Source organism: Cupressus sempervirens, chromosome 7 (genome assembly GCF_028749045.1).
Source record: "Cupressus sempervirens isolate cs-2001-9-10 chromosome 7, ASM2874904v1, whole genome shotgun sequence".
Classification (NCBI taxonomy): domain Eukaryota; kingdom Viridiplantae; phylum Streptophyta; class Pinopsida; order Cupressales; family Cupressaceae; genus Cupressus; species Cupressus sempervirens.
The window spans coordinates 554,165,420-554,192,765 of record NC_143124.1 but is presented as its reverse complement, the minus strand read 5'-3'; the positions used below and the strand labels follow the sequence as shown (position 1 = coordinate 554,192,765).

At 35.0% G+C, this 27,346-nt stretch overlaps 1 protein-coding gene across 1 annotated transcript in view; it reads right to left on the bottom strand.

Annotated features, from left to right (window-relative positions):
* Positions 1 to 23,233: 23,233 nt before the first annotated feature.
* Positions 23,234 to 27,346, bottom strand: part of LOC149547978 (polyamine oxidase 1-like) — a 54,566-nt gene continuing 50,453 nt past the window's right edge. Inside the window, exon 12 of the mRNA XM_089794214.1 lies at positions 23,234 to 23,299. Within this exon, the coding sequence (XP_089650340.1) occupies positions 23,234 to 23,299 (66 nt within the window). The remainder of the gene's footprint in view (positions 23,300 to 27,346) is intronic.

Here is a 27,346-nt window from a genome sequence, read left to right as displayed (position 1 = left end):
GAAATAAGCATATGCCTTGGTGGAAGTTGTTAAAGCTTTTGGACCATACTTAGTGGGTGCTAAGGTCATAGAATTTGTTCCGAATGTAGAAGTTAAAGATTATCTTTAGACAAATTAAGACTACAGGAAGAAGATATAGATGGATCAATCAAATACATGAGTTCAATATAAATATTCAAATAACTAAATTGACTAGAGGTCAAGGGTTAGAAAAACTTATGATTGATTCAAATTTGGAGGCATCTCAAATAAATCAAGTTGAAGAAGATTACTCTCAAGTCACTATTGAAATTTGTCCTTGGTATTCTAACATTTACTATTATCTTAGAGGGCTTAAGTAAAAATCAGAAGAGGACTATAAAATTACAAGCAGTCAAATATGTGCTTATTCAGGGTAATCTTTATTGGAAAAACAGAGATGGTGGTTTGCAATATTGTTTGAACATTAGTCAAGCTCCCATAATTTTAAAAGAGATACATGAAGAGTTTGTGGGGGACATCTCTTTACAAAAACCACTGCTCACAAGATCTTATGGGCTAGATATTACTAGCCCTATCTTTTTAGAGACAATACTTCTTATGTGAGAAAATGTGAAGCATGCAAGAAGTTTTCAAGAAAGCTTAAATATGATGGAGCTTTTCCTCTAAAAACTCTTCAAACTAAGGAACCATTTCAAATGTGGGTGGTGGACTCCATTGGTGAAATCAACAACAAATCAAGTAATGGACACAATAGGATACTTGTTGCTATTGATTATTTTACTAAATGGCTAGAAGAAATACCAACAAAACATTCCACAATCAATGTTGTTACTAATTTTTTAACAAGCAATATTTTGACCAAATTTGGAGTGCCAAAAAAGATTTTTTTTGATAATGGCATGGGTTTTAGGTCAGAGGAATTTTCAAAATTATGCAATAAATTGTTGGAATATTCAAATGAGAAGAATGCTTTTGAGAGGGGGGGTGAATTAGAAGTATTACACTTTATCCATTAAAACTTTTAATTGAAAGTAAATTGCATGCATGTAAACATGTAAAATAAACATGAAGTAAACACATGCATCAACAACACATAACACTAGATTTTGGTAACCCAGAAACCCTCCAAGAATAAGAAGGTAAAACTGGGGTGGGGATGATACCCACAAAATCACTGTAGCAATAATTGTTTTGACCACTTCTGATGGTCTGCCCTGTGAAAGGCTTGCTCTGTTAAAGGCTTTACATTATATTAATAGTGACCTAGTTAAAGGATTTACAAACACTTTTTATTAAGTGTCACCTTGTTAAAGGATTTAATCACCTCTTCAAAGGATCTACAACCTAGCTGTTAAGCTAACCTATCAACATAGGATTTCCTTTCTAATACAATTGCTAGAGAGTATTAGGTATAATAAACCTGATAGCTTACAATCCTTGATTGCTAAATTTAGGCACTTGATCTGCTCTCTCTAATCTTGATTCTCTGAGATCTAATATCTGTTTGTATCCCTTGCTTTTTTCTGATCAACTGAATATCTAATTGTTGCTCTCTTCCTCTAAGTATTTTCACTCTTCACTCTAAATTTCACTATAGTTTCCCCATACACTTTTTTTCCATATACACAAAGAGATTTCATCTTCCTTATAAAGACTTTCAAAGACTTAAGGTTAGGTATGGATCTATGATCCATATTGAATCTTTATTTCCCACTCATTCCTTGCACTTTTATTATTGGTTGCATGCCTTCTCCATTTTTCTTATTGGCTAAATTCAGATTGCATAGGAAGTACAAAAGATTCGATCTTATCACTTAGATCCTTCGAGATTCATCATATGTCAGCCATAAAAATGGTTTACATATGAGTTTTTGCCTTCTCAAACTCATATGTGCATTCTATGTTACTCAGCACTTTCTAATTCCTAATGCTCGGTACATATAAGAAAACTACCTCACTCGGCTCCTGTAGTGATTCTATCCTGCTCAACATCATCTGTGACTCGGCACCTATATATTACTCGACACTTGTATTATTCTTAGCACCTGAAGTCACTTGGAACTTGATCTTCACTCGGCACCTAAAGATTTCTCAGCACCTGAAGATCACTCGACACCTATTGGAATTTTGACTCGGCATACATAGTGTACTCAGCTTCAATATAGAAAGTGGTTAAGTGTGTTGGCACTCAAATGTCAAAACCATTCTGAGACTAAAAATCTCCCCCTTTGACATGAGTGTCAAAAACACTTAACTAAGTATTATTTATCTAACCTTAAGATTCTTATAACTCCCCTTGAGCTGATTGTGCCATCCATTCCTATAACCAAAATTTTGATATATCTGATACTCTTTAGCTGTACCCTATTTATGTACTCTATACCTGTGATATACAATGTATCTCCCCCTTTGTTATATCTCCCTTATTATATCTCCCCCCTTTTGACACAAATGTCAAAGGGTTCTAAGGGTTAAGACCATATTTTTCCAAAAATGCACTATTTACCTCCATAATCATCTTGAGAGTTGCATCCCAATTATGCAAAGCAATTTCCAATGACTTGTGTTGGATGGCAGTCTCTGCAGCAAGGTGAACAAGTCCATCTAAAGTAGAAATATTAGGATCTTTCTTGAGAAAAATTTCAACATAGGCTTGTTCTTTATGGAGTACTTCCAAATGTGGGGTAATGGAAGATTGGAGCTACATCAGTTTGGCCTTGATGGTGGCCTCTTCTACTGTCAACACAACTACTTCCCTCTAGGTGTGAAGCATTTGATTAAAGTGCTTCTCACTTTGAGTTGGATCTTTTGGTAGCTACATGCTTGAAATCTTTAGATTCCTCTCCAGGCTCATTATTCTTTGGCTTGTCTCCTGTGTGAAGTATGAAAAGTCACACAACTTTTTGTACAATGAGAATATATTCTCAAGTACCTTTTGCACTTTGTCAATCATCTTTTCCAATTCAACCTGGGAAAGTGCAATTTAACTAGATATTTTCTCATTTACTTTCCCTTGGAATTTCCTTTCAGACCATTTCATAAGTTTTACATTAGTTTCTTGGTCTTCATTTGTCACTTGGTCAACAATACCTAATAATTGTTCCATTATATGCTTTGTCTCATCTAGTGACTACAAGCTAAAGGAATCCATAAAGATGTCCTTAATCTCATGTAATACTTACTTTTGTTTATACTCCTTCTTGAGTATCTCTTGCCTCTTTCTTCTATTCAATGCTTCCTGCACCTCAGTGATTTGATCAATACTTATTATTTTTGAGTCATAACTAGGTATGACTATCTCCTCATCTAATTCAGGGTCTCCATAGTGAAGCACCCTTGCAAATTTTGTAGTACTTGATCCTGTTGCTGACATTTATAGTGGCATTTCATCATTGCTTGGCTATTTCGGAGGAGTCCCCGAGGTAGGAAAATTTATCAATGTTTGTATTGCCACCTACTCTTTAGGGGTTTTCTCTACTTCCTTCTCCTTCTGTCTGCTACCTTGGTCAATTATAAAAATGTGAGGAGGTGCACCTTGTGTTTGTGTTGTAGGATCAGATGCAACATTCTATTCTATTTGTTCTATAGCTTTGTCTCCTTCTACACTCGGCCTCTACACTATGGTGTCAACTGTTCTTTATGTAACAACTATTTGCATTTGAAGTTGACCACTAGTAGCTGTAGAGATGATGGAAGGTGGTTCTTCTAGATTCACCTTATCTCTAATTATGTCAACTACTACCTTTTGTAATTCATCCACACTAACCAATACAGGATTTGTATATAATTTTGCTTGTTGTGTGGATTGGTCAAGGATCTTTTTGAGATCCTCTACAGTTAAAGGATTGATGTTCTGAGAAGAAGTGTTAGGAACATCCTTTACAGTTATAGTGTCTACAGGTATGATGGTTACATGAGGAGGGATAGGAGGTGGCAATTGTGTGTCTTGCACGCTCTGGTCTTGTTGCTGCTCCTGCTCAGCTGTTGTTGTTTCATCTTGTTTTTGTGTCTCCTCCTCCTCACCTTTTTCTTTCTCCTCTTCATCTTTCTTTTCTTCTTCCTTCTTCACTTCTCCTTTTTTTGTGACCTTTTCTTCTACCTTCTCTTTTTCACTAGGCTCTGTCTTATCTTCTTGTTCAGTGTTTTTTCCCTCAAGGGGATCTTCTTCTCCATCCTTGACAGTAGTCAAACCATATATCAACTTCCATATTTTTGTGGACTTACTGACAACATCTTCAATCTTGTTTTGTAGGATGCTAAAGTCTCTATACTTTGGTGTGAATTTGCCACTATGTTTCTTATTAGCCTTTGTTATTTGACCTCTTGTTAAGTCAGGCATCACTTGTGCTAAGGTAGATTCTCTTATCTCCTTTTCCATTTTTAGACAATAATGCCATTTGTTTTCAATTATCTCATATAATTCCCTAGGCATGGCATTGTCTAGCTCTAGAGGTGTATTCTTAAATTCAGCCATCATGGCATATATTGATTCCTCTATTTTGTTTTGCTCTTCTCTACTTAGCTATTTGAAATCAATACTTTTCAGATTAGTCAAATCTAAATTTTGAATATTTTCACAAATTTTATCTATGACTGATTTGGGAGGATGATTTACCACTCTAAATTGGTTGTTATAGTCTAACTCAGTTCTCTCCTCCTCATCAGAATTTGGTTGTGCTACATATTTTCTTCTTTTCTTCTACACTTCACCAGTCTATTCAATGGCCTTCTTCTTCTCTTTGATTTGTTCCTTGGCTTTTTGTGAAGATGCCCTTGTGGTAGCCCTTGTGACTGGTATCTGTGGCTTGGCTTGGGTTGGCTTAGCAACCTTCTTTGCTTTAGGCTAGGCTGGAGGCTATACTATTGCCTTTCTTTTCTTTGGCTCTGCTAGAGTTGGTGCTTCCTCGGCTTCTTCTTCCTTCACACCTTCCTCCTTATCTTCACCTAGGCCTTGAGTCAATTCCATTGGGCCTTGCCCTTGTTCATCCTCATCATCATCATCAACATCTTCTTCTTCTTCTTCTTCTACCACCTCAATTCCTTCACCAAATTTCTTCTTTATTTTGTTCACCAATTTATCTTTCTTCTTAATTATAGAGGTAGTCTTCAACTCTGTTTCAACTTTGGATTTAACAACTTCATATGTGCCAAAAGGCTTGGTAGACTTGTCTATTTCTTCTGCAAGCAATGCAGTGATTGCTATTGATGCTTCATCCACATCTAGTTCATAACCCAATGGTCTTAGCCATCTCACCCTTGGAACTGCTGCTTGGATATAGGTGAAATCAATATCAACTAAGAAGCATATGTCACTGATATATTTTTCCACTAAGGAAACTAGTATTCTTACCCTTTGCTTCATGGATTTCTTGAAATCCTCAAAATAGCTTGTCATATGGACTTCAAATTTTTCACCCATCTGATCAATGAACCCATTGATTTGTGTAATTGCAGTTTTGTTAGGATTCCAACTCACCTTTCCTATAGAAGGAAACTCTTCCATAACATAAAAGAATATACACATAAGAACTGAACCAAATTTGCATTGAGCACCTTTTGATCTCCTTATTGCTCCTAGGTTTTCACTTATCTGTTTCAACAAAAGTTTTGACAGATCATATGTGTGATCTTTCTTTACCAATTTGTAGGCTACATCAACAACTAAGCATGGTGCACTATTCAATCTACTGGATTGATAGAATTTGTCATGTATTATTCTCATAGAAAAATCTAGAAGAGGATCAATGATAGTATCAATAATCATACCCCTCTTATTCCATTTTGCACCTGTATTCTTTTCAATGATCTCTTTGGAATCACTATGTAGGGTCTTAGGCTGATCTAGGGGTTGAAAACTTGTAACCCTATGCACTATCCTTTTTGTAATCTTTACTAGACCTCTTTCTAGCCAAAAACATCCATTTTGAATTCTACTCAAAATAATCTGTATCCATTTAGTTTTGAATCCTATAGGGTAAACTAGGGCATTGGTCAAACCCTTTCTCTCGACTATCTGGAATTCATCCTTCACAATCTTGTTCTCACATAGTTTATCATAGGCTTGGAATATTTCAAGATCACTTATGGCACCAATTTTGCATTTATAACACTTCCTTACATCCTGCACCATTACTACTTTGGATGGGATAGTGGATAATGCGCTAGCATGGTCATTTTTGTAGGCAACTTTTGGAATTGGCCTAAATTTGGGTTGTTTAACCTCATTACTAACCAACTGAACCTCATGACCTTGTTTTTCCTTGGGGTTCTTAGAACTAGAAGCCATTATAATGATTTAGGGTTTTAAAAGATTAAAACTTTAACACTGCGTAGCTCAGCACTTGATAAATACCTTTGATCAACAAAATTTATGCTGAATCACTGTTGAGATCCATGCAAATGGTTTTGATGCAGTTCTTTGATCTCTCCTACACTCTTCTCATCTTTGCTCTGCATTTGAATGGTGAGAAATGATAAAAAATTGACCTTATACCCTTCAAAACATAGCATTAAATGCTTAGTGCATGTATAGTTGTAAACTCGGCACTTGAAGGTTTCAACATGACTTGGCTTCAATTGACATTTCTCAACTCAACATCAACCATCAACTCGGTCACTATTAGCAACTGGACATGCATTGGAGCTTTACTTGGCATCTGAGGATGACTCGACAATATTTGCAAGAACTTTAAATTTTGACTTGGCATCTTTTCTTATGTTGATTTCTTCTTTGCAATACTTCTTTGTCTTGGGACTGATGTATGACATAACTTTGTATATAAGTCCCATACACCTTATTCATGCTTATTTTGATGAAGTGTGATCACTTGACCCATTGCATGAACTGATCTCTTCACTTGATGTGTTGCAGTCATTTTTCTTCTTCCATGTCTTATTCAACTCTCCTCTGATGTGTTCAATGTTTGCCTTTGCCTTCCCTTTGTTGAACTCAGAACTTGGTGCCTTAGACCTTGTTGGACAATTCCTACTGATATGACTAGTCTTCAAGCAATTGAAACATGTGATTTGACTCAACCATCTGCTGTAGTTTCCTCTAAAATGTGTCCTTATGCAATTTTAAGGAACATGTCCATATTCTTGACAGTATTGACAGCTATACCTAGTGTTGTAATCCCAATAGTAGTGATTTCCATTGTCTTTTGTATTTTTTGGTTGATTTAATGTCCAAACATGGGCTTTGATTGGCATTCAAAGGCTCTATGTCCATAATTCTTGCAATTGTAGCAGTGACCTTCAAATCTTGGTGTCTTGATAGTCCTAGTTCTACATGCATGTGCTTGATGTCCTTGCTTCTTGCACTTATGACAATAGCTTGCACTCTGAGGCTTATCATGTTGATGGGCATTATTTCTCCTACACACATTAGAAGTGTGTCCTTTCTTACCACAGAAAAGACAGGTAGGTTTGGTGTTCTTACCTTTGTTGTTCCTTTCTTCTATAGTCTTGGATGACTCTCCTTCTTCAGTGTTGGTATATCCTAATCCTTGAGTGTCATTGTTGGACCTTGGAAATTTTAGCAACTACTCAAAGTACTAGATGGCTTCATTAGGTTTGTTGAAGCTCTCTAAAATTTCCTTTTCTCTTCTCTTGTCATTCTGCAATTTTTCATTTTGCATCTTCAGTGTAGAGATCTCAATGTCCTTCATATTCAGCTCATGATGTGTATTCATCATCTGGCTTAAGGTTTCTAGCTGCATGTTTGAGATTCTTTCAAAATCAATTGTCTTTTCCTGCAATATATTTGTAAGATTTCTCTTGTCATCTTCTATCTTGGATTTTTCTTCAATAGCTCTTTTCTTTTTTTTAGTCACTTCACAAAGAATTATGGCTTGTGATTCTTGTTCAATCTTCAAGGTTATGATTTATTCTGCTTGAGATCTATTTATTTCCATCAGTTCTGTTATTTCTGCATCAAACTCTTTAGTATCACCATTGGCAAACACTTTTGTGGTATCAATCTCCTTGCAGTTTATATCATTTTCAGCTATGGCTATATGCTTCCTTCTTTTCAAGGATTTTTGTAATTCTACTATGGCTTCCTCCAATTTGTGTAGAGCGAGTTGAACATCAATCACTTGATTTTCTATTATCTTCCCAAGTTTGAAGACCCCCATATTCTAACCTTTTTCTCCAAGCTATTAGGCTTCTCCTTGTGAGAACCTAGGCTCTGATACCAATTGTTGGAATATTCAAATGGGAAGAATGCTTCTGAGAGGGTGGGGGGGGTGTGAATCAGAAGTATTACACTTTACCCATTAAAACTTTTAACTGAAAGTAAATTGCATGCATGTAAACATATGAAATAAACATGAAGTAAACACATGCATCAACAACACATAACACTAGATTTTGGTAACCTGGAAACTCTCTAGGAATAAGAAGGTAAAACTAGGGTGGGGATGATACCCACAAAATCATTGCAGCAATAATTGTTTTGACCACTTCTGATAGTCTGCCCTATGAAAGGTCTACCCTACTAAAGGCTTTACACTGTATCAATAGTGACTTGGTTAAAGGATTTACAAACACTTTTCATTAAGCGTCACCCTATTAAAAGATTTAATAACCTCTTCAAAGGATCTACAACCTAGCTATTAAGCTAACCTATCAACATAGGATTTCCTTTCTAATACAATTACTAGAGAGTATTAGGTATAATAAACCTGATAGCTTACAATCCTTGATTGTTGAATTCAGGCACTTGATCTGCTCTCTCTAATCTTGATTCTCTGAGATCTAATATCTGTTCATATCCCTTGCTTTGTTCTAATCAACTGAATATCTAATTGCTGCTCTCTTCCTCTAAGTCTTGTCACTCTTCACTCTGAATTTCACTATAGTTTCCCCATACACTTTTTTTCCATATACACAATAAGATTTTGTCTTCCTTATAAAGACTTTTGAAGACTTAGGTTAGGTATGGATCTACAATCCATATTGAATATTTATTTCTCTCTCATTCCTTGTACTTTTATTATTGGTTGCATGCCTTCTCCATTTTTCTTATTGGTTTCATGCAAATTGCATAGGAAGTACAAAAGATTTGATCTTATCACTTAGATCCTTTGAGATTCATCATATGTCAGCCATAAAAATGGTTTACATCTGAGTTTGTGCCTTCTTAAAATCATATGTGCATTCTATGTTACTCAACACTTTCTAATTCCTGATGCTCAACACATATAAGAAAACTAGCTCACTTAGCTCTTGTAGTGATTCTATCCTACTCGGCATCATCTATGACTCGATATCATCTATGACTCAGTACCTATATATTACTCGGCACTTGTATCATGCTTGGCACCTAAACTCACTCGGCACTTGATCTTCACTCGGTACCTAAAGATTGCTCGGCACTTGTTGGAATTTTGACTCGGCATACATAGTGTACTCAACTTCAATGTAGAAAGTGGTTAAGTGTGTTGGCACTCAAATTTCAAAACCATTCTGAGACTAACATAAATATGAAATTCAAGTTTCATACTCTTCTCCTTATCATCCTCAAGGGAATGACCAAGATGAATGCAATAGCAAGAGTACATACTAAAAATTATTAGGAGGAAGCTAGGTAATAACAAGAAAGCTTGGGATTCCAAGTTACATCTTGCAGTATGGGTAGCCAGGATCACAAAAAAGAAAGCCATTGGATTTTTTCCATTTGAGCTTATTTTTGGGAAAGAAGTCAGGCTTCCTAAAACTAATTTGTTATCATTTTATAATTTTATCAAGAATTAGTAGATTGAAGATATAGACTTCATGGATAAAAAGTTGAATGCACTGGTAGAATTAGATGAAAATAGAAAGATGGCATTGGACCACAATATTGAAAGATAAAAAAGGGTCAAACACCTTCATCATAAGAAATCATCAGCTCAAACTTTTGATATCAATGATTGGGTGTTAAAGTGGAATGTAAAGGATCAAGACAAAGGAAAATATGAGAATTTTGATGCTCTCTAGCTATGACCTTTTGTGATATTTGAATAGGTAGGTGACCACTCATTCTTTTTGTAAGATACAAATGAGAATGTATAGAAATTTCCCATTCATGCTCAGTACCTTAAGCCTTTTTCTTTATTTTTTTTTTAGTATTATGTTTTTTTTGTTAGTATAGGGTTGTTTTTACCTTTGTTATCTCCCTTTTAATTATAGAGATAGTTGGATTCTCACCATATTCAAGAAAACATGTGTCCCCAAAAAGAGCCACTAATGGAACCTTAAACTTCCTTCAAAAAGATCATTTTTATGTTCATCTGTCAAAGCTTTTGATTTCGTGATCTTGCAAAGAAGAAATGAATAAGATTTTGATTTCATGATTTTGTAAAGAATTGGGTAAGCAATTGTTGATTTTGCAATTTCAAGAATTATGCTCTAAAGCACTTTCAATTTTCCAATTTTAGGAATGGTGTCGTATGGTACTTTTTTTTTTTTTTGGCAAATGTAGCTGGGGCTACCATATATAAATATATAAAAGAATAACCTAGTTCAAGGGCTCCACAGGGAAAGAACTAGGAAGAAAACCCCATTTCACTGACCAATTACAAAAAGAAAGGAAGAATCCAAATAATTGCCATAATCAAACAACTAGATCACCTATCCTTACCTAAACATTGTTCACTTTTTAGAAGATTAGTGAGCACCTTATTCAAACTAAAACAATCTATTATAGAATGGACATCCAAATTAATACCATCACACTTCAAATTCAAAAGGAAATTTGCAACACAATTGCCTTCCTGATATGTATGTGGTATTGTAAAGATTTTAAAATTATCCAAAAGTCTCCATATTTGGACAAATATATATATCAACTTATGATTAAAAGCTATCCTCTTAATACATGCTTGAATAATGACCAATGAGTCACCCTCAACATGAACTTGAGAGATCTTTAAGGAGCTGGCTAGAACTAGTCCATGCAATAAAGCTATAGCTTCAGTAATATTATTTGTGCCTAGTGGAATAGCTGAGGATTTCAAAGCAACTAGAGTCCCAAAGTGATTTCTAAGAAAGATACCAATACCTGATTTCCCCAGGTTTCCTCTTGAAGCTCCATCAAAATTATTTTTTACACTCCATGATCGAGGGGGAGCCATTTGATCTTAGTCATGTCTATACCTGGCACATTACCATTAAGATGCAAGAAGGTTGGGAGAGAAATAAATTTCCACTCCTTAAGAATAGACTCATCCCAACTAAAAAAGAAGCTACACAAAGAATTGTTCTTAATATTAACTAAAATGAATTCTAAAATTGACTTTTCAATGTTTGTAACAACAACATCCACTAAAGAGGAGGATTGTCCAAAATGTGCTTATTTCTTTCCCACCAAATTACCCAAACAATAATAGATGGTGACCATTTCTAAATAGAGGCTAGGAGGGAATTTGAGTATAACATTGACCAAGACTTGAAGAGGTCCCACAACAAATTAGGAAGCTATATAACAAAGGTTAGCTTTCTCAAAACAAACTTCCAACATAACTGTGCAAAATCACATTAAAGGAAAAAATGATCAGCATCCTCAATAAATTGCTAACAAAGCAAGCACTTAAATCTTTTGGAAATATTAAAATTTTCTAGTTTATAATTAGTCAACAATCTCTTTCTAAGGGCAAGCCACGAGAAACAACCAACTTTAGGCAATGTGCAATCATTCTAGAAAAACAAAAAAGCTCTCCTTTACATCCTAATATCCACTATTCTACTGAGTGCAATTGACCCTACCTTGATTGAATAATTTCCATCATGAGTTGGGGCCCAAAATACTTTGTCCTCTTGATTTTGGAAGAAGTCTTGTCTATCTTTTGGGATTTCCTTAAAGAGTTTAGCAATGGAATTGGGGATAGGAAGAAGGCTACGATCTTTCCATATGATTCGTTGAGAGTGAGGCTCCACATGATCGACATAACAAAAAATATTTTCCCCCCAGCTAGTTTTGAAAATTTGTATTGCCTCTACAAGCTTAGGGATCCTAATAAGTGGGGGGAAGCCATTCCAAGAGTCTTCCCAAAACTAGACCCTTTGACCATTACTAATATCCCAAGAAACAAAGTGATCAATAATTTCTCTTAAATCAGCAATAAAATTCCACACCTTAGAACCATGCAGGAGAGTAGATGTAGAAATAATGCAGAGAGGATCCATGGTATCCAAATACTTCATTTGCATAAGTTGCACCAAATACTATTTGGCTTTTTAATCATTATCCAAACCAACTCACCCCCATATGCTTTATTGCAAATTACAAGACCATATTGGCCAACACCACCCCTTTGTTTATCTAACACCATTTCATCTAGAGATATAAGGGGAATTTTCCTTTGCCTAGTCATGTTCCTACTCCATAAAAAATTGCAGATAATCTATTTAATTTTTTTAAGCACTGTTGAAGGAGCATGCATCACAGAGATAAAATAGTTAGGAATCACAAATAAGACAAATCTAATAAGAAGAATTCTCCCTGATAAGGAGAACCATCTAAACTTCCAAGCTGAAACTCTTCCCTTAATTCTATCCATAATAGTCTTCCAATAAGTTGACTTGTTAATTTCAACAAAGAAGGGGATTCCCAGATAAACTAAAGGAAGAAGATCTTGCTAAAAACCCAAAAATTTTAACAATTTTGGAGGAAAGCAAGGCATTCGTAAACAAGATATATATTTTGATTTAGGAGCACTAATCCTTTGACTAGACATTGAAGTGTATAGATCTAACACTTTCTTGATAGTTCAAGCTTCTTGTAGTGCAAAATTCCCAAACCAAAGGTTATTATCAACAAAAAGAGAATGTGTTACAACAATAGAACTTCTAGGAATCTGAACCCCCTTTCACTAATTATATACATGCCTCCAGGTAATCATCCTGCTCAGGGACTCAGCCATAATAATAAACAAAGATAGAGAAATTAGATCTCCTTGTCTTACACCTTGAGAGGATGAGAAGTAGCCTAAAGGAACCCCATTTATGATAACTAAAAAAGAAGCTCCAACCAAGCAAGCCTTGACCCATTTACACCACTTTGGGGAAAAACCAAATTTCAAAAGTTCTTTAATGAGAATATTCCAAATAACTTTATCATATGCTTTCATCATATCAAGTTTAACTACAAATGAAGGAATTTGATGTGCATTGATAGAATGGAGTACTTTATGAGCCACTAAAGCACCTTCCATTGTCTCCTTCCTAGGCACAAAACCTCCTTGCTTTGAAGAAATGATTGTAGTTAGGATTTTTTTGCAACTGACAGTATATGGCTTTTGAAAAAATCTTGTACATTGTATTGCACAAATAGATCAACCTGACTTCAGCAAAAGTTTTTGGGGATGCTGACTTCAAGATCAAGACAATATTAGTGGTATTAAAGTTATTCAACATGTAACCATGCTTCCTAGATTCTTCCATGGTAGAGAGAAGATCAAAAGAAATTATATCCCAACATTTCTAAAAGAAATTGATAGTATAACCATTTGGACTTGGAGCCTTATCCGAATGCAAGGAAAATACAACCTCTCTAATCTTAGAAACCATGAAAGACATGAATAATCCAACATTATCTAGAGGAGTAGCTAATTGTGTAATAACTAAAAAAAATCCTCTTCTAAATTAGGAGGTGACAAGTGATCTTGGGTTAGAGTTAAAAGGTTTTTGAAAAGCTTTACTCCCTTATCTTAAATGGATTTTGCCTCCCTTAAAACTACGCCTGATTATGAATCTGTTATCTAAAAAATAGCATTAGTAGCTTATCTTTTTTTAACAAACATGTGGAAGAACTTTGTGTTCTTGTCACCATCCTTAAACAAAATTTCTCTTGACTTTTGTCTCTAGAACTCCTCCTCTCTCCTACAAAGCTCCCCGCACTCATCTTGTAAACTTTTTGTTTGACAAAAGAATCTAAATCCAAACCATGTTGAATGATGTGAGAATGGATATGTTTCATATTGCAAGACATGTTTGTTCCACCATTTAATTTTCCTCTTTAGGAAGTTTATTTTTTTGAAAAATTGGAACATTTTAGATCCCACTTTAAAAGGGGCACTAGTCCACCATTGATAAAGAAGTGGAAGGAAATGAGGATGCTTGAACCACATATTCTGGAACTTAAATGAGGACTTAGATTTTGGATCTAAGGAATCCACCAAGATGTTGAGAAGCACACTACAATGGTCAAATCCTATAAATGAAAATACTTCTGTAGAAGCAGAGAGATGAAGTAACTTCCAAGAATAAGACAATAAAAATCTATCTAAATGCTCTACAATCTAAAGGAATCCCAATTTTATATTCATCTACATAAACTTACCATTGTTTGGAGCAATATCAAACAATTTATTATCTAGAATAAAATTCTAAAAATCTTCCATGACCTTAAGTGGTGGTGAAATACCACCTTGCTTCTCATCATGATTGAGAATGGCATTAAAGTCCCCACCAAAAATAAAATTGGAGTCTTCATGATCTAGCATTACCTGAGTTAATTTTTTCCACAAATTTCTCTTATCTGCAACCAAGGTAGGGCCATATACATTAAGTATCATGAAAGAGAGCTGGAAATGCTTAAACTTGATCAATTTCTAATTCAAGTGTTGCTAAATGAGGTCCCCAGAAACTATCTTAGGATTCCAAAGCAATGTAATACCACTAGATGCACTAATACTAGGAGAGTGCATAGACTCCCATAAGTTCCATTTAGAAAGTGACCTGTGAAATGAGTCAACTGCAAGTTTTGTCTCCTATAGAAGCACCATATCAACATGCAAAGAGTCTACTTGTTGTTTAACTCTTTGCTACTTGTTAGAGGCATTAATGCCTCTGGCATTCCAGGTGAGGATCCTCATTAGACTCAAGGAGAAAATTTAGTTCTCCTTGAAACTCTTTGGACTGAAGAAAATTTTCCATCAAGCATTGATTGCATTCTTGCAGCAATTTCCTCCTAAATTTTAACACTCTTTGGTTTTCTACTTCTTTTCTTGTGGGTTTTAGTCAATACATTATCAAATAATAGATTATGGAATATGGATAACTTTGTAGAAAGATCAAAATTTGAAACTGTAGTGGGCTGAGTGTTCTCCTATTCTATAAAATGAAAAACCATCTAATCATTCAACTTATCCATATTTTCTTCCTTAAGAGAGGAGTCCTTAGAATCATGCGGTGGCTAAGACATAAAATGTTGGCTATTTATTTGCACAAGAACAAATTCCCCTAAGGCATCATCCTTATGTTTTGAAGGATAGATCCACCCAAATGAAGAAGTACTAAAAGATTCTTTCACAAGAGACAAGTTATCTAGGAGATTTGAGTCTGGAGCAATGCTTAAATCTATTTCTTTAATCTACACTAGGATAGTAAGTGGATGAGGAGAAGTAGTTAATTCATGGAGGAGATTCAGAAATGAGCCCATGATTGTCCTGCTAGACCTGAGTATTAGTAGATAAAAGCTCATTATTGAAGGTAGACTTTATATTTTTTGACCCAATGCTCAAACCTTGATCAATATCGCTATCTTCAAAAGCAATTTCGTTAAAGCATTGTCCTCCCATTGAGATAGAAATATGATTTGCCACAAATAAAAGTTTTGCATTTGTAGGTTTTGAATATTTTTCCATCTTTATTGATTCCCACAATTTGTCTTCCCAGTTCTAAAATTTTGATAGCTCATGAGAAGGTGTCTATGTATATATCTCTGGGGGTAATTGTTGATACATTAATTTCTCTTGATTTGAGGAAGTCAAAAGGAGTTTTTTATAATTATGGCATGCCAATGATTCAACTAGCCAAGTACACATGGAGGTGAAGAATGCCTACTAGAAAATCTCTAATTAGTTCTTGATCATCAAAACTTGAGTTGGAATTTTCTCTCATAGAACACTCCTCCTGAATTGAAGAAGTATTAACATATCAAAAAGAACATTTTGTTAGAGCTAGGGTGGGCACAACTTAGGGGTCCACCCCTATCCAATCGATTTGGAATCAAGAATCACTCGAGTGGCCTTCTATACCCTCAAGAAAGAGAAAGCCTCCTCACTCCATGGATGTGATGGTTAACATCCACCCCTGTATCCTCCTAGGCCATGGTTCAAGTGGATTCAATGATAGCTCTGGGCTACACACTTTCAAAAATTGTGCTGAAGCAAGCTGTTGAGAGCCACATTGGGTACTAAAATGGCCTAACTTTCCTTGGAACTTATCAATAAAATTTTCTTCCTGAACCCAAATCTATTGACGCCAAGTTCCCCACTTATATTTAAGAAGGATTTATTTCAAATGCTTCTTTTCCAAAGGTAGCAAGAGATAGAATCTTTCCTCCATGTGGGAAAACTCAAACAAAATTAGATCATGCTTTGTAAAAATGCCTATCTAATTAACAATAATTTCAACTAGATCTAGGTCCATGTACTCCAGAGGTAGAACAAGAAGGGCAATCAATATTGGAAAGTATTGACATACTTCAACATTAGGATTACAATTAGGGGACCAAACCATAGAAAAAAGCCCCGATCCCTTACAGAACCAGCCGTTATCCTTGTGAACTCTATCTCTATCCTCTTTAGATTCAAAAATTGAAGGAGAATCCAAACTGAAAATTTTGCTTAATCCCAACCAATTTTGTCGAGCCCAAAGAGAAATGTAATTGATTAACAATATAGGGTTGGAAAACTTACCAATCAAAGCACATTTCCTGAGATCATGAACATGTTGATTCATCAAATCATCTAAATAGAAGACTTGGCACTCTTTATCTTTAGTAGTATGCAGATCTATCTGTTGAATCTTTTTCCACACAAGTTTGGTCTTGTGTGATGGTGGTTTTAGATTGAGAGGGCATCTAAAATTTGACCCATCATGGTAATGGTTTCCTTGATCTTTTACCACTACACATTCATTATCCTACACCAAGATGTCTATAGGAGATCTAGGAGGTGTCCCAAAAATAGATATTAAATCGTTGGTGCTCCGCAGCTTTAGCTTGCTTCATTTTTGGTTTGAATCCTTGTGGTCTCAGGTGAGACTACTTTTTCATCCCAAACTTTAGATTTGTATTATTAAGTGCAACTCCAATACAAGCCCTTGTGTCTGATGTTTCACCTACCTCAAAGTTGGAAGTTGTGGTTTGACAGAGCTAGTGCTACCTAGTGGAGAAATTTGGGGAAACCCTTTGTCCAAACTATTGAAACTAGCAATACATGAAACTGTGGATTGACAAAAAAAGGTTTGGCAGGTTGAACTACAACTCTACTAGAAAATATGTTGTATGGGTCATCCACCTCTCTTCCAAAAACCCTTTCAAATTTATCATTAAACTTTGTCTGAAATTAATGATTCTAGAAACTGTTTTTTATCTAGATCACATTATTTATTAGCTAAACTATAGGAATATTGGAGAAAATGTCACCAAAAGAGGGGGATCGATTTCCATCCTATTGTCACCCCTTTTTCCATTGCCCCTTCTCATTGACCTATGATGAATCTCCATTAAAAAACTTCTGATGTTCATTCACTTGCTGTTGCGTTGCCTTCACCTTCGCCATTTAAAATATAGGTACTACTAATTTTGTAATTTTAGGTATCACCAATTTCACAATTTTGCATTCAAGATTGTTTTGTTTGCCTAATGTCGCTAGTTCATAGGACTAGATTTCTTAGCATACTTATTTTTTGATTTTTCCTACTATGTCTTTTCATCAAGCCAAATTAGCAAAGATTTTCCTTCTAAATATATCTTTTCAAATACCACTAAAGGGACACAAGAATTTAAGGCTAAGTACAATTACGTTCTATCTTAAATTAGTTTGTATTTGCATGTGTGATCTCTTGGTTGGAGTTTAATTCATTTACTAATTGTTGTTGAGTATGGACATTATAAGGAAACATTCTCTCAAGTTTCCTTGTACTGAAATTTTTTTTTTTTTTTTTTGTGTAGGTTTTAAATACTCTTCACCATGGGACTAGCCATTTTAGCATACAATGATTAGGATGACCCAAAACTACCCATGCAACTACATTTATCAATGGCAAAGGAAGACCAACATGATGTTCTTAACAACATGTACATAGAATCCTAGAATTTGTGGAAGAATTATGCTAGCTATGTCAATGATGTGCAGGACCTGGAGCTTGAAGAAGATAGGGTTGAGGTCAAAGCCATCTTGGTAGTTTTGAAGACCTTCGTGGGAACTAACATTATGAAGAAATTCTTGATATATTTCAAGAATTGTGATATTTTGTTTATAAGATTCTTTAAACATCTTATCATTTTTAAAAAATTGTGAATGGTTGCAATTTTAAGGGCTTTTAATAGTGATATAGCAGTTATGATACAATCTATGTAAGCTATTACACTTTCAAATGCTTATGAAATAGTTGTGAGAGTAGAAAACAGCCTTGTATAGGCTAGAAAAATTGCCCCAAGGCCACCTATGCCAATTTTTCCAATAGCGCATGTAATTCAGTCAATGATACCTTTGCAAGCAACCCCCTTAGCTATTATTCTAGCAGCCCCAGCATTGCTAGCACCCAATTTGCAAAGCAGTGCCCTTCCAGCTCAATCTACAGATTTGCAAGAGATTAAAGGTATTTTGCAGACTTTTGGTAATGAAATTATGAATATAAAAAAGCAGCAAAGTTAAGGATATAGGCCCTACCAGCCCTCTTATCAATCCCAATATCAGAAAAATCAAGGCAATAGATTACCTTACCAGCCAAATCACCAAGGCCAAAGACCAAATCTTAATACAAGACCTTATCAACCCTATAACCCCAATGTTACTAGCACCTCAAATGAGCTGGTTCCTACTCAAAACAACCTAGTTCAGGATTATAAGTGGTGTTTTCCATGTAACCAATAGCATAATCAAAGTACGTGCATGAATGGGGTCATAAATCATGCCTTGATGGTTCAAAATATTCCACATTCACAAGATGATGGTTCTAATGAAGCCACCTTACAGCAGCATGAAGGTAGACCACCAGAGACAACTCTATTAAATTGGTAGGATGATAATTTTTGTGGTATAAATCAGATTTTTTATCTCTATTGCAAACAATACCAGAAGCAAGAAGAGAGCAATAGAAAGTGGTCCACAAGCTGCAAGCTCATCTAGTGCTGAGAATATGCAAAATTTTCCAAAGAGTCTAGCTTTAGCCATTAATGAAAGGTCTATAGTTTCAATACAACTGGCTAGTGTTAACATTGACATTGTTGCTACAAAGGCCCAATCTAGGGTTGGTATGACTTCTCTTAATATTTTGGATCATATGAAGAAGGCAAATGTATCTATTTCCATGTGGGATTTTTTGGGTGTTCTAGGTCCAAAGGACCTCCTGCAATCAGCTTTATTAGGTTTAAGTCTTTCTTGTAAACCTAAAAGCAAAGAAGCTAAATTTGTAATGACTAATGCTATTGCAAAAGGAAATGAACAGCAACCCCTAGCAGTCAAACCCCTACCCTTTTATGTATCTTTGATTATAGGAGAGCACCTAGTCCACAACTATATGATTGATTTAGGTGCAAGTAGCTCAGTGATGCCCAAACAAATTGCAGACAAGTTGGGTATCAAATATGAGCTGCTTGAAAAGGGAGTTGTACAACTAGATGGGATTGTTGTTAATACCATAGGGGTCATTAAAAATCTTGATTAAACATTGCAAGCTTGTCCAAATTTTTCTATCCCACAAGATATTTTTGTCATAGAGCTACCTCCTTATTTTGCTATATGTTTATCAAGGGATTTCACTGCCAAAATTGGAGGTTATTTGTCATTTGATTGGTCTCACATGTTATTTAGAACCAAGTATGGCACCAAAGTTACTATAAGATTAGAACCTATAGCCAAAGCTCATATTGAGCCTTATTCTCAAAGCCCTATAAATGTCAACTTGCTTGTGAGTGAGCAAGAGGAACGACCTAAAGTTCAAGAGGGTAACACTCAAACTAAGGAGATACCAGATATTATTCTTGATGAATGGGCCTTCCAAAATAAAACAAAAAGTCCATGTGAAAATATAGGACATGCTAGTTTGGGCATGTATTTGATATAGGAAGTTGATTCCTTCATTCCCAATCTGGAAAAAAGTGCAAATCCATAGATTGAACAACAAGATAATGAAGCTTGGGAGCTATTTTTTGATGGTGTGAGGAACAAGGTTGGAGCTAGTGGAGGTTGCATGTTGATCTCCCCAAGAAATGAGAGGTATTTTTCAGCTTTTTGTTTCTATTTTAGTTGTTCAAATAATACTACCAAGTATGAGGCCTTGATCCATCAATTAGAATGGGCAAGAAGGATTGGTGTTAGTTGTTTGGAGGTGTACGGGGATAGCGAGCTAATCGTTAATCAAGTGAGAAACCAAAATGTTACCAAGAATGAGCTACTTAAATCTTACAAGTACAAAGTATGGGATCTTCTTGAGGGTTTTGATGCCTTCAATCTCATTTACATATCCAGAGATCAGAATAAGCATGCTGATAGACTGTCTACTATTGGTGCTGAATTTGATATTCCAAAAGAAATTACTAGTGAAAAAACTAGCTAGCATGTCAAGGTTGTTATTAGACCTATTGTACATAATAATAATACACATTGGCAAGTTTTTGATAGCAACCAGCAAATAGTCAATTTTCTAAGAGAGGAAGCCAATTTTCTCAAGCTAACCAGAGGAATTTTTGACATCAGTATGCTAATTAGATTATTCAGCTAAAAAATAATAAGATGTCGAAGGGTTTAGTCACCCTTGAATCCATTTTTAACACTGCTGATGAGACTAGAAAATTAAAGGCCAGCATGTAGGTTCAGCAAGAACATTATGAGGAAGTTGAGGTATTCAAAGGAAAGTTGTTAAAGCTGGGTAAGGTGTGTATAGTAGAAGAAAAGCATTCATTTATTAGACTTTTTCAAGAATTCAATGATGTCTTTGCATGGGAATATGGCAATTTGAAGGGGTTTAATCCCCAACTTGCTCAACATACTATTGAGCTTGAACCAGATGCTAAACTAGTGAGCAAAAATAGAGGCCTTTGAATCCAAAGCTAGAGCCACTTATGCAAAAGGAACTGAATAAGCTAATTGAAAGTAGTATTATTTTCCCTATCAAGCATACTTCTTGGGTCTCAAACCTCATGCCTGTAAGGAAAAAAAGTGGAAAAATAAGGCTATGTGTCAATTTTTGAGACTTGAATAGAGCTTTGTTGAAGGACTGGCATCCTTTGCCTTCTATGGAGCAGATTCTTCAAGTGGTCTTAGGATTAGAAAGGTTTTCCTTGCTAGATGGATATTCAGGTTATAATTAGATTTTAGTAAGGGAGGACGACCAGTTTAAGACAACTTTTACCACCAAGTGGGGTACCATGGCGTACAAAAAGATGCCCTTTGGTTTGTTCAATGCTGGGGCAACCTTTCAAAAAGCCAAGGATATGGCTTTTGATAAGCTAATGTATAGGAGTGTTTTGGTTTACCTAGATGACATCACTATTTTTTCTAGGGCAGTGAAGGATCATCTAAAGCACCTAAGGCAGATTTTTGAAATGTGTAGAGAGTTTGGGATATTCCTTAATCCCAAGAAATGTGTTTTTGAAGTTCATGAAGGTAGATTGCTTGGTTATGTGGTGTCTAAACAGGGTATCACCATAGATCCTGAGAGAATAATAGCAATCTTGGCTCTTCCTTTGCCAGCACACAAGAAAGGATTACAAAGTTTTATTGGCCAAATAAACTTTGTTAGAACATTTATTCGAGATATTGTAGACCCGTTGAGCCCACTAACAGCCATGTTACAGAAGAATAAACCCTTTAGCTGGACTAAAGATGGGAAGAGGAGCTTTGAGCTAATCAAGGAGGCACTTGCAGCAGCGCCTGCGCTTGTAAATCCTAATTTTTCTAAGGATTTTTCCTTATATGCCAATGGGGATATTGACTCTATCTCGGTAATGTTAGTGCAACACAATGATGAGGGCCTAGAGTAGCCAGTGGCATTTTTCAGTCAAGGTCTTAAGGACTACAAGCTCAGGTATTCATTTGTGGAAAAGCATGTCCTTGCTGTTATAAGACTTTTAAAAAAGTTTAAGCACATGTTGTCAAATAATAAGATCATCCTAATGTTTTCTCATCCGAGCATAAAGGAATTCCTTTTAAGTAAGGGTTTAAATGATAAGAGAGCTGGTTGGGTGACTAAGGTGATGGAATACGATGTGGAGAATAAGGTCACCAAGCTGATTAGGGGAAAAGGGTTATGTGAGTAGCTGGTTGATGGTGTAAGTAGCAAAGAAGGAGGTGAATATGTTGTTGTTCTAGTTATTCATAATGGTAAGCAAGCTGTTCTAGATTCTACCATTGATTGGGTGTAGCAAATGGCACATTTTCTACAAACTGGTGAATGTCCGTCAGATTTAGACAAAGCTAAGAGAAGGTATTTTCATTTGCAGTCTATTCCTTATGTTTTGTTGAACAAGGTTTTGTTTAGGAAATATGTCAATGGGATGTTATTGCAGTGCATTCACTTTGATCAAGTGGAAAGATCTTAAAAGAGTTTCATGATGGAGATTCAGGAGGTCATTTTTCCCCACGAACAACTGCATGAAAAATCATGTGTGCTGGTTATTATTGGCCAAAATTGTTTAAAGACTATTATGCCTGGTCTAAAAAGTGTGTGAAGTGTGCACTCTTTGTGAGCAAGGAGAAACTCTCAGCCATGCCTTTACAACTAGTTCAAGTAAGCCAGCCTTTCATGAAGTAGGGTCTTGATTTCATAGGGCCTATTAATCCGCCATCTAGTATTGGTCATAGGTGGGTGCTTGCAGAAACATATTACTTTACAAGATGGAAAGACGCTATTGGTTTAAGGGACTCAAATGAATCTACTATTCTAAGTTTTTACAAGGATATAGTTACTAGATTTGGTGTCCCAAAATCTATAATATCTGACAATGCACTCGCATTTGTTGGTTTTAAAATAACTGATTGGGCTATCAAACATGGTATGAAATTTTAGTATAAGGAAAAATGCATGAGTGTTATTCATTGTGTGCCCAAAGAATATAAATGTCCTTATATTCTTTATTTTCAAGAAATACAACTAATATTTACATAGAATGAAGTGAATATAAATGTTGGAAATGGAAATCTCACACAAGTCATGAGTCTGACTACTGCTTCTATACATATTGAAAATAAGAAAAATATAGCATAAGGAAGTAGAGTTAGAGGTAACCATTCATTGCCTTTCAACCTTTGACTGGTTATGAGTCTGTTGTTGCCACTCTCGGTCCAGCTCTCAATCTGATGGCTTCGTGATGTTCGCCCTCCTGCATGGGAAAAAATGGGCTTAGATCTTAAATGATCTAAGAAACAACTGGTTATTACCAACTATGTACCCACACATGCTATATATTTCCTATTTTGAATACATATAAAAATAGCAGAATGAATTCTAAAGTGCTTTAATGAAAAAAGTGAAAAGTATAATGTTAAAGCGACATATTAACTATAGTATGAAACCTTCCATTATAGTCAAGAATATGTGCAGATCATAGAAGGTAATTTATGGGAGTCACGAGCCTATGCTTGAACCTCATAAAGTATTCTTTCAAATATAACAAAATGGGATAAGTCTAGCAGAATGTTAGTTACTCCAAAAATGATGAAGATTTTACATAACTTGTTGTAGGGCTTTTCATGTCAAAGAAAATTATAGGTCTGAAGTAAAAGGTGCTCAAGATTCATATTCAACAAGAACCAATAATCAAATCTGGTATGAATGACACTTTCCGCATTTAACAACCCTCATAAAATCATAGTCTACAATCATTCTAACAGGCAGAACCCAGCATGGAGGAAGTGCAGTAGCATTCCAACAAGTAAATGATGTGAAAGAATAAAACTATTGTGGTATCCATTTCATTGCAGAAAAAAGATAGGAACATTAAAGGGACATGTATTTCATTGCATGAAACCTTTTATTTCATTTCTATTAGCTACATAATGTTATGAATACAAATCAACAACATGCTAAAAAATAGAGAGAACTGTATATATGTCTTCTACATTATTGAAGTATAACAAAACAAAGCATGGCTATGGGTGTTACAAGACAATATAGATCACAAAAGCACTCCAAGTTATGCATGCTACAAGATTCAAAATGTATAGTGCCATTGTTCATACAAATTTGAATTACAAGAAACATTAAAGGGACTGAACTTAAAATTTTTGAAAACCTTTTGTTTCAATCAAAGATACAATGTCAAGGAGGGCTATAATTTCCACAGAGGCCACTGAGATATGAATCCACAACAGCATTAAGGAAGACTTTGTTACAAAAGAAAGTGGAGTTAACAATAGTATATTTTGCTTGGAGTATCTAAATTCAGAGAGTGAGGTTTTATTAACTCCTTGTGGTCATACGCAACAGACATAGCAGTCCAGAAAATGAGTAGCATTTCTTCTCAAGCTCATGACTTATAGATCAAATAAAAAGGAGCAGATCAAGAAGAACTCAAGAAGTTTTTATTAATCAGCCATGGCATTTAATCAAAGTAAATCACGTTGACCCAGTAAATGACGGCCCCAAAATATCATATACAGCTACCAAATGAAAGGATGATGCTCACGTAAAATCAATCATGAGAAGCTACAGGAAAGATTACAAGAAAAAACTCAAAGCTTCACTCAAATTTGCAGCAGACAGGAGATGTAATACCCATATTTTATTTTTTATTTTTGTTACTTACATAATAGCAGTGATGTGTAATTTTAGAAAGCGACACAAGCAAATAAATGGGGTTTGCATTTTACCAACAACCATACCCATTTCTCCATAGAACTAACAGATGTAGACACAGATATTGAAGAAATGAATGATGTAGATACAACAAAATACAAGTGATGTTGGAGTATGATGGCTAAGATGAAAAAATATGAATGTACCCAGTAGGATAAAGTATACAAGAATCCTTACCATGTTAGCCTTCAAGGAAAATATAGTCACGATTTTGAGCATGGCACAAGCAAATGAATGTGCTCGGCCTTATAAAATAAGCAACAGAGAGGGGATGTGCCCAAAAAATTGTAGCTATCAAAATAAAGAAATATAATGACAGCTCAAATATCTACAGCAAGTTGAAAGCAAGAAACATTACCTCCAAGTGTCCAAGAATGTAGTCAGAATGGAGTTGCATGTGGCTTGAATTTATAGTGAAATATACTAGCAAAAAATTGCCACTCTCAGCCTATTGTTCAGCTTGAGGCCAACGGCAAAGGAAAGGGCATCCAGTAAAACCTTGTAAAGGAGAAGCAACCCTTGCCAACAAGTCGTGGCCCCATGATCAAGCAAACTCGTGTTCTACCATGGAGTAAAGCCAACAAGTCTTCAGAGAAAAACTAGTGAAATCATGGCAGCGCGCAAGGCATAAGAAAACCCTTATTTTTTTCCCATGGCAGCGAGAGCTCATCCTCACATTTTGCAAAGTGCAAAATGAAAATGATTTTGACATGGTTAGGGTATTCGTATGATGCCTTCTAGAGCTTTCATCCCATTGATTTTTGTGGGATTTTATTTTCTTCTTTTTCCAAGTGTTCTATTTCATGCCATGAGCCTTTTCTTTTTTGCTTGGCTTTGATTATAATTTTGCAAAAAATTATCTTTTTCTAACTTTATTTTGAAGGTAAATGAATATTTTGAAATATGCATTATAGTATTAGGAGTGTGATTTTGATACATCAATGTTAATGATATTATTGAGTGATTTATGATTTAAATCATTTAAATAAAATTATTAACATTGTTAATCCAATTGATATATCAAAACAATACTCATAACACTATAATAAATATTTTTATTTTTTCAAATTATTAATATTTATTATAAACCCTATAATTTATAATTCAATAAATATCAACTGGATTAATAATGTTAAGTGATTTGACGTATCATTTAATGACATTATTAATACAATTAATACTTATCAAAATATAAATTATAAATATTATTAAATTAAATATTAAACAATTTATGATTTATTTATCTAATTGATATTAATCAATATTGACTAGATAACTAAATCATAAAATATTTAATATTAATGATAAGAATAAGATATTTATTTTATTTTTAAAATAATTAGAAGGATCTTAAGATATTTTTGCAAAGTTATAACATCACTCATGTGTTGATAAGACTGGAAGGCAGGAAGTTATTGCATTTTGGAGACTTTTGAAAGTTTGCTTGGAGATATAACTGCATTTATGAGGGGTAGTTGATGATATTATCAAACCATGCCTTTTAGGGCTATTTTGAACACCTTTTTGAAGTCTTTTCAAAGACTGAAGTTTGGCCTCAAGGGCTTAATCTGACCTAGCATTTATGGCTTTCAAAATGTAGTTGGATAGATAGGGCATAAGTATGAGTTGAAGGCTCATTTTGTAGAGGTTCTTTTTCTTCTCTGCCTTGTTGTTTCTTGTAAGTTCTTCAGACTTCCTGATAGGAGTAGAGACCCGTTTGTAACCCATATTTAGAGAGATATAAAGATTTGCAGCACTTTGGATAGGAATTTCAGCTTATCCCTTCTCTTTTTCTGTGTTTGTGTGTCATGTTGATGCCTTCTACAGGATTGTTTCAGTCATTTGCAGATTGAAAGTTGTGTTACAGAGCAGTTTTGGATTGTGAGTAATTTATTCTCCTTTTAGAAGTTGTTATTTTAGCCTTCTTATCAGTTATTGATGCAAGGATTCTGATTATTGAGCTGTGCAAAGGAGTTTCATTGTTACTATTTTAATATGTGTTGATTATCTGTTAGATCTTAAAGATACTTTTATGGTGAATCACCCTTAGGATTTAGTTTTCATTTTCTATTATCCTTCTTCCCTTTTCCTCAATAAAAATAATTAGTTTCAGGTAGTATAAAGTGATTTACCAGATAGGAAGTCGGCCTAGGATCCGGAGATTCATTCCAGCCACAGTTTACCCACAACCTTGGAATGTTTCCATGTTTCTCCAAAAGGTTAAGTTTTCTACAAACTTAACAGGGTGCAATTTTGGTAGATAAAAATCATGTGGTAGAGTTGTTTTTTAGAAAAGTGGTGAGAGTACATGGTCTGCTAAAGAGTATAATTTATGGTCGTGATACCAAGTTTGTTGGGTATTCTTGGCATACATTGCAGAATAAATTGAAAACAAGTTTGAAGTTTAGTTCATCACATCATCCACAAACTAATAAACAAACCAAAGTTATGAACCATAGTTTGGGAAATTTTCTAAGATACTTGATTGGAGATAAACCAAAGGGCTAGGATCTGATTTTACCATAGGAAGAATTTTCATTCAATAATTCTATCAATAAAAGTACTGGTAAAT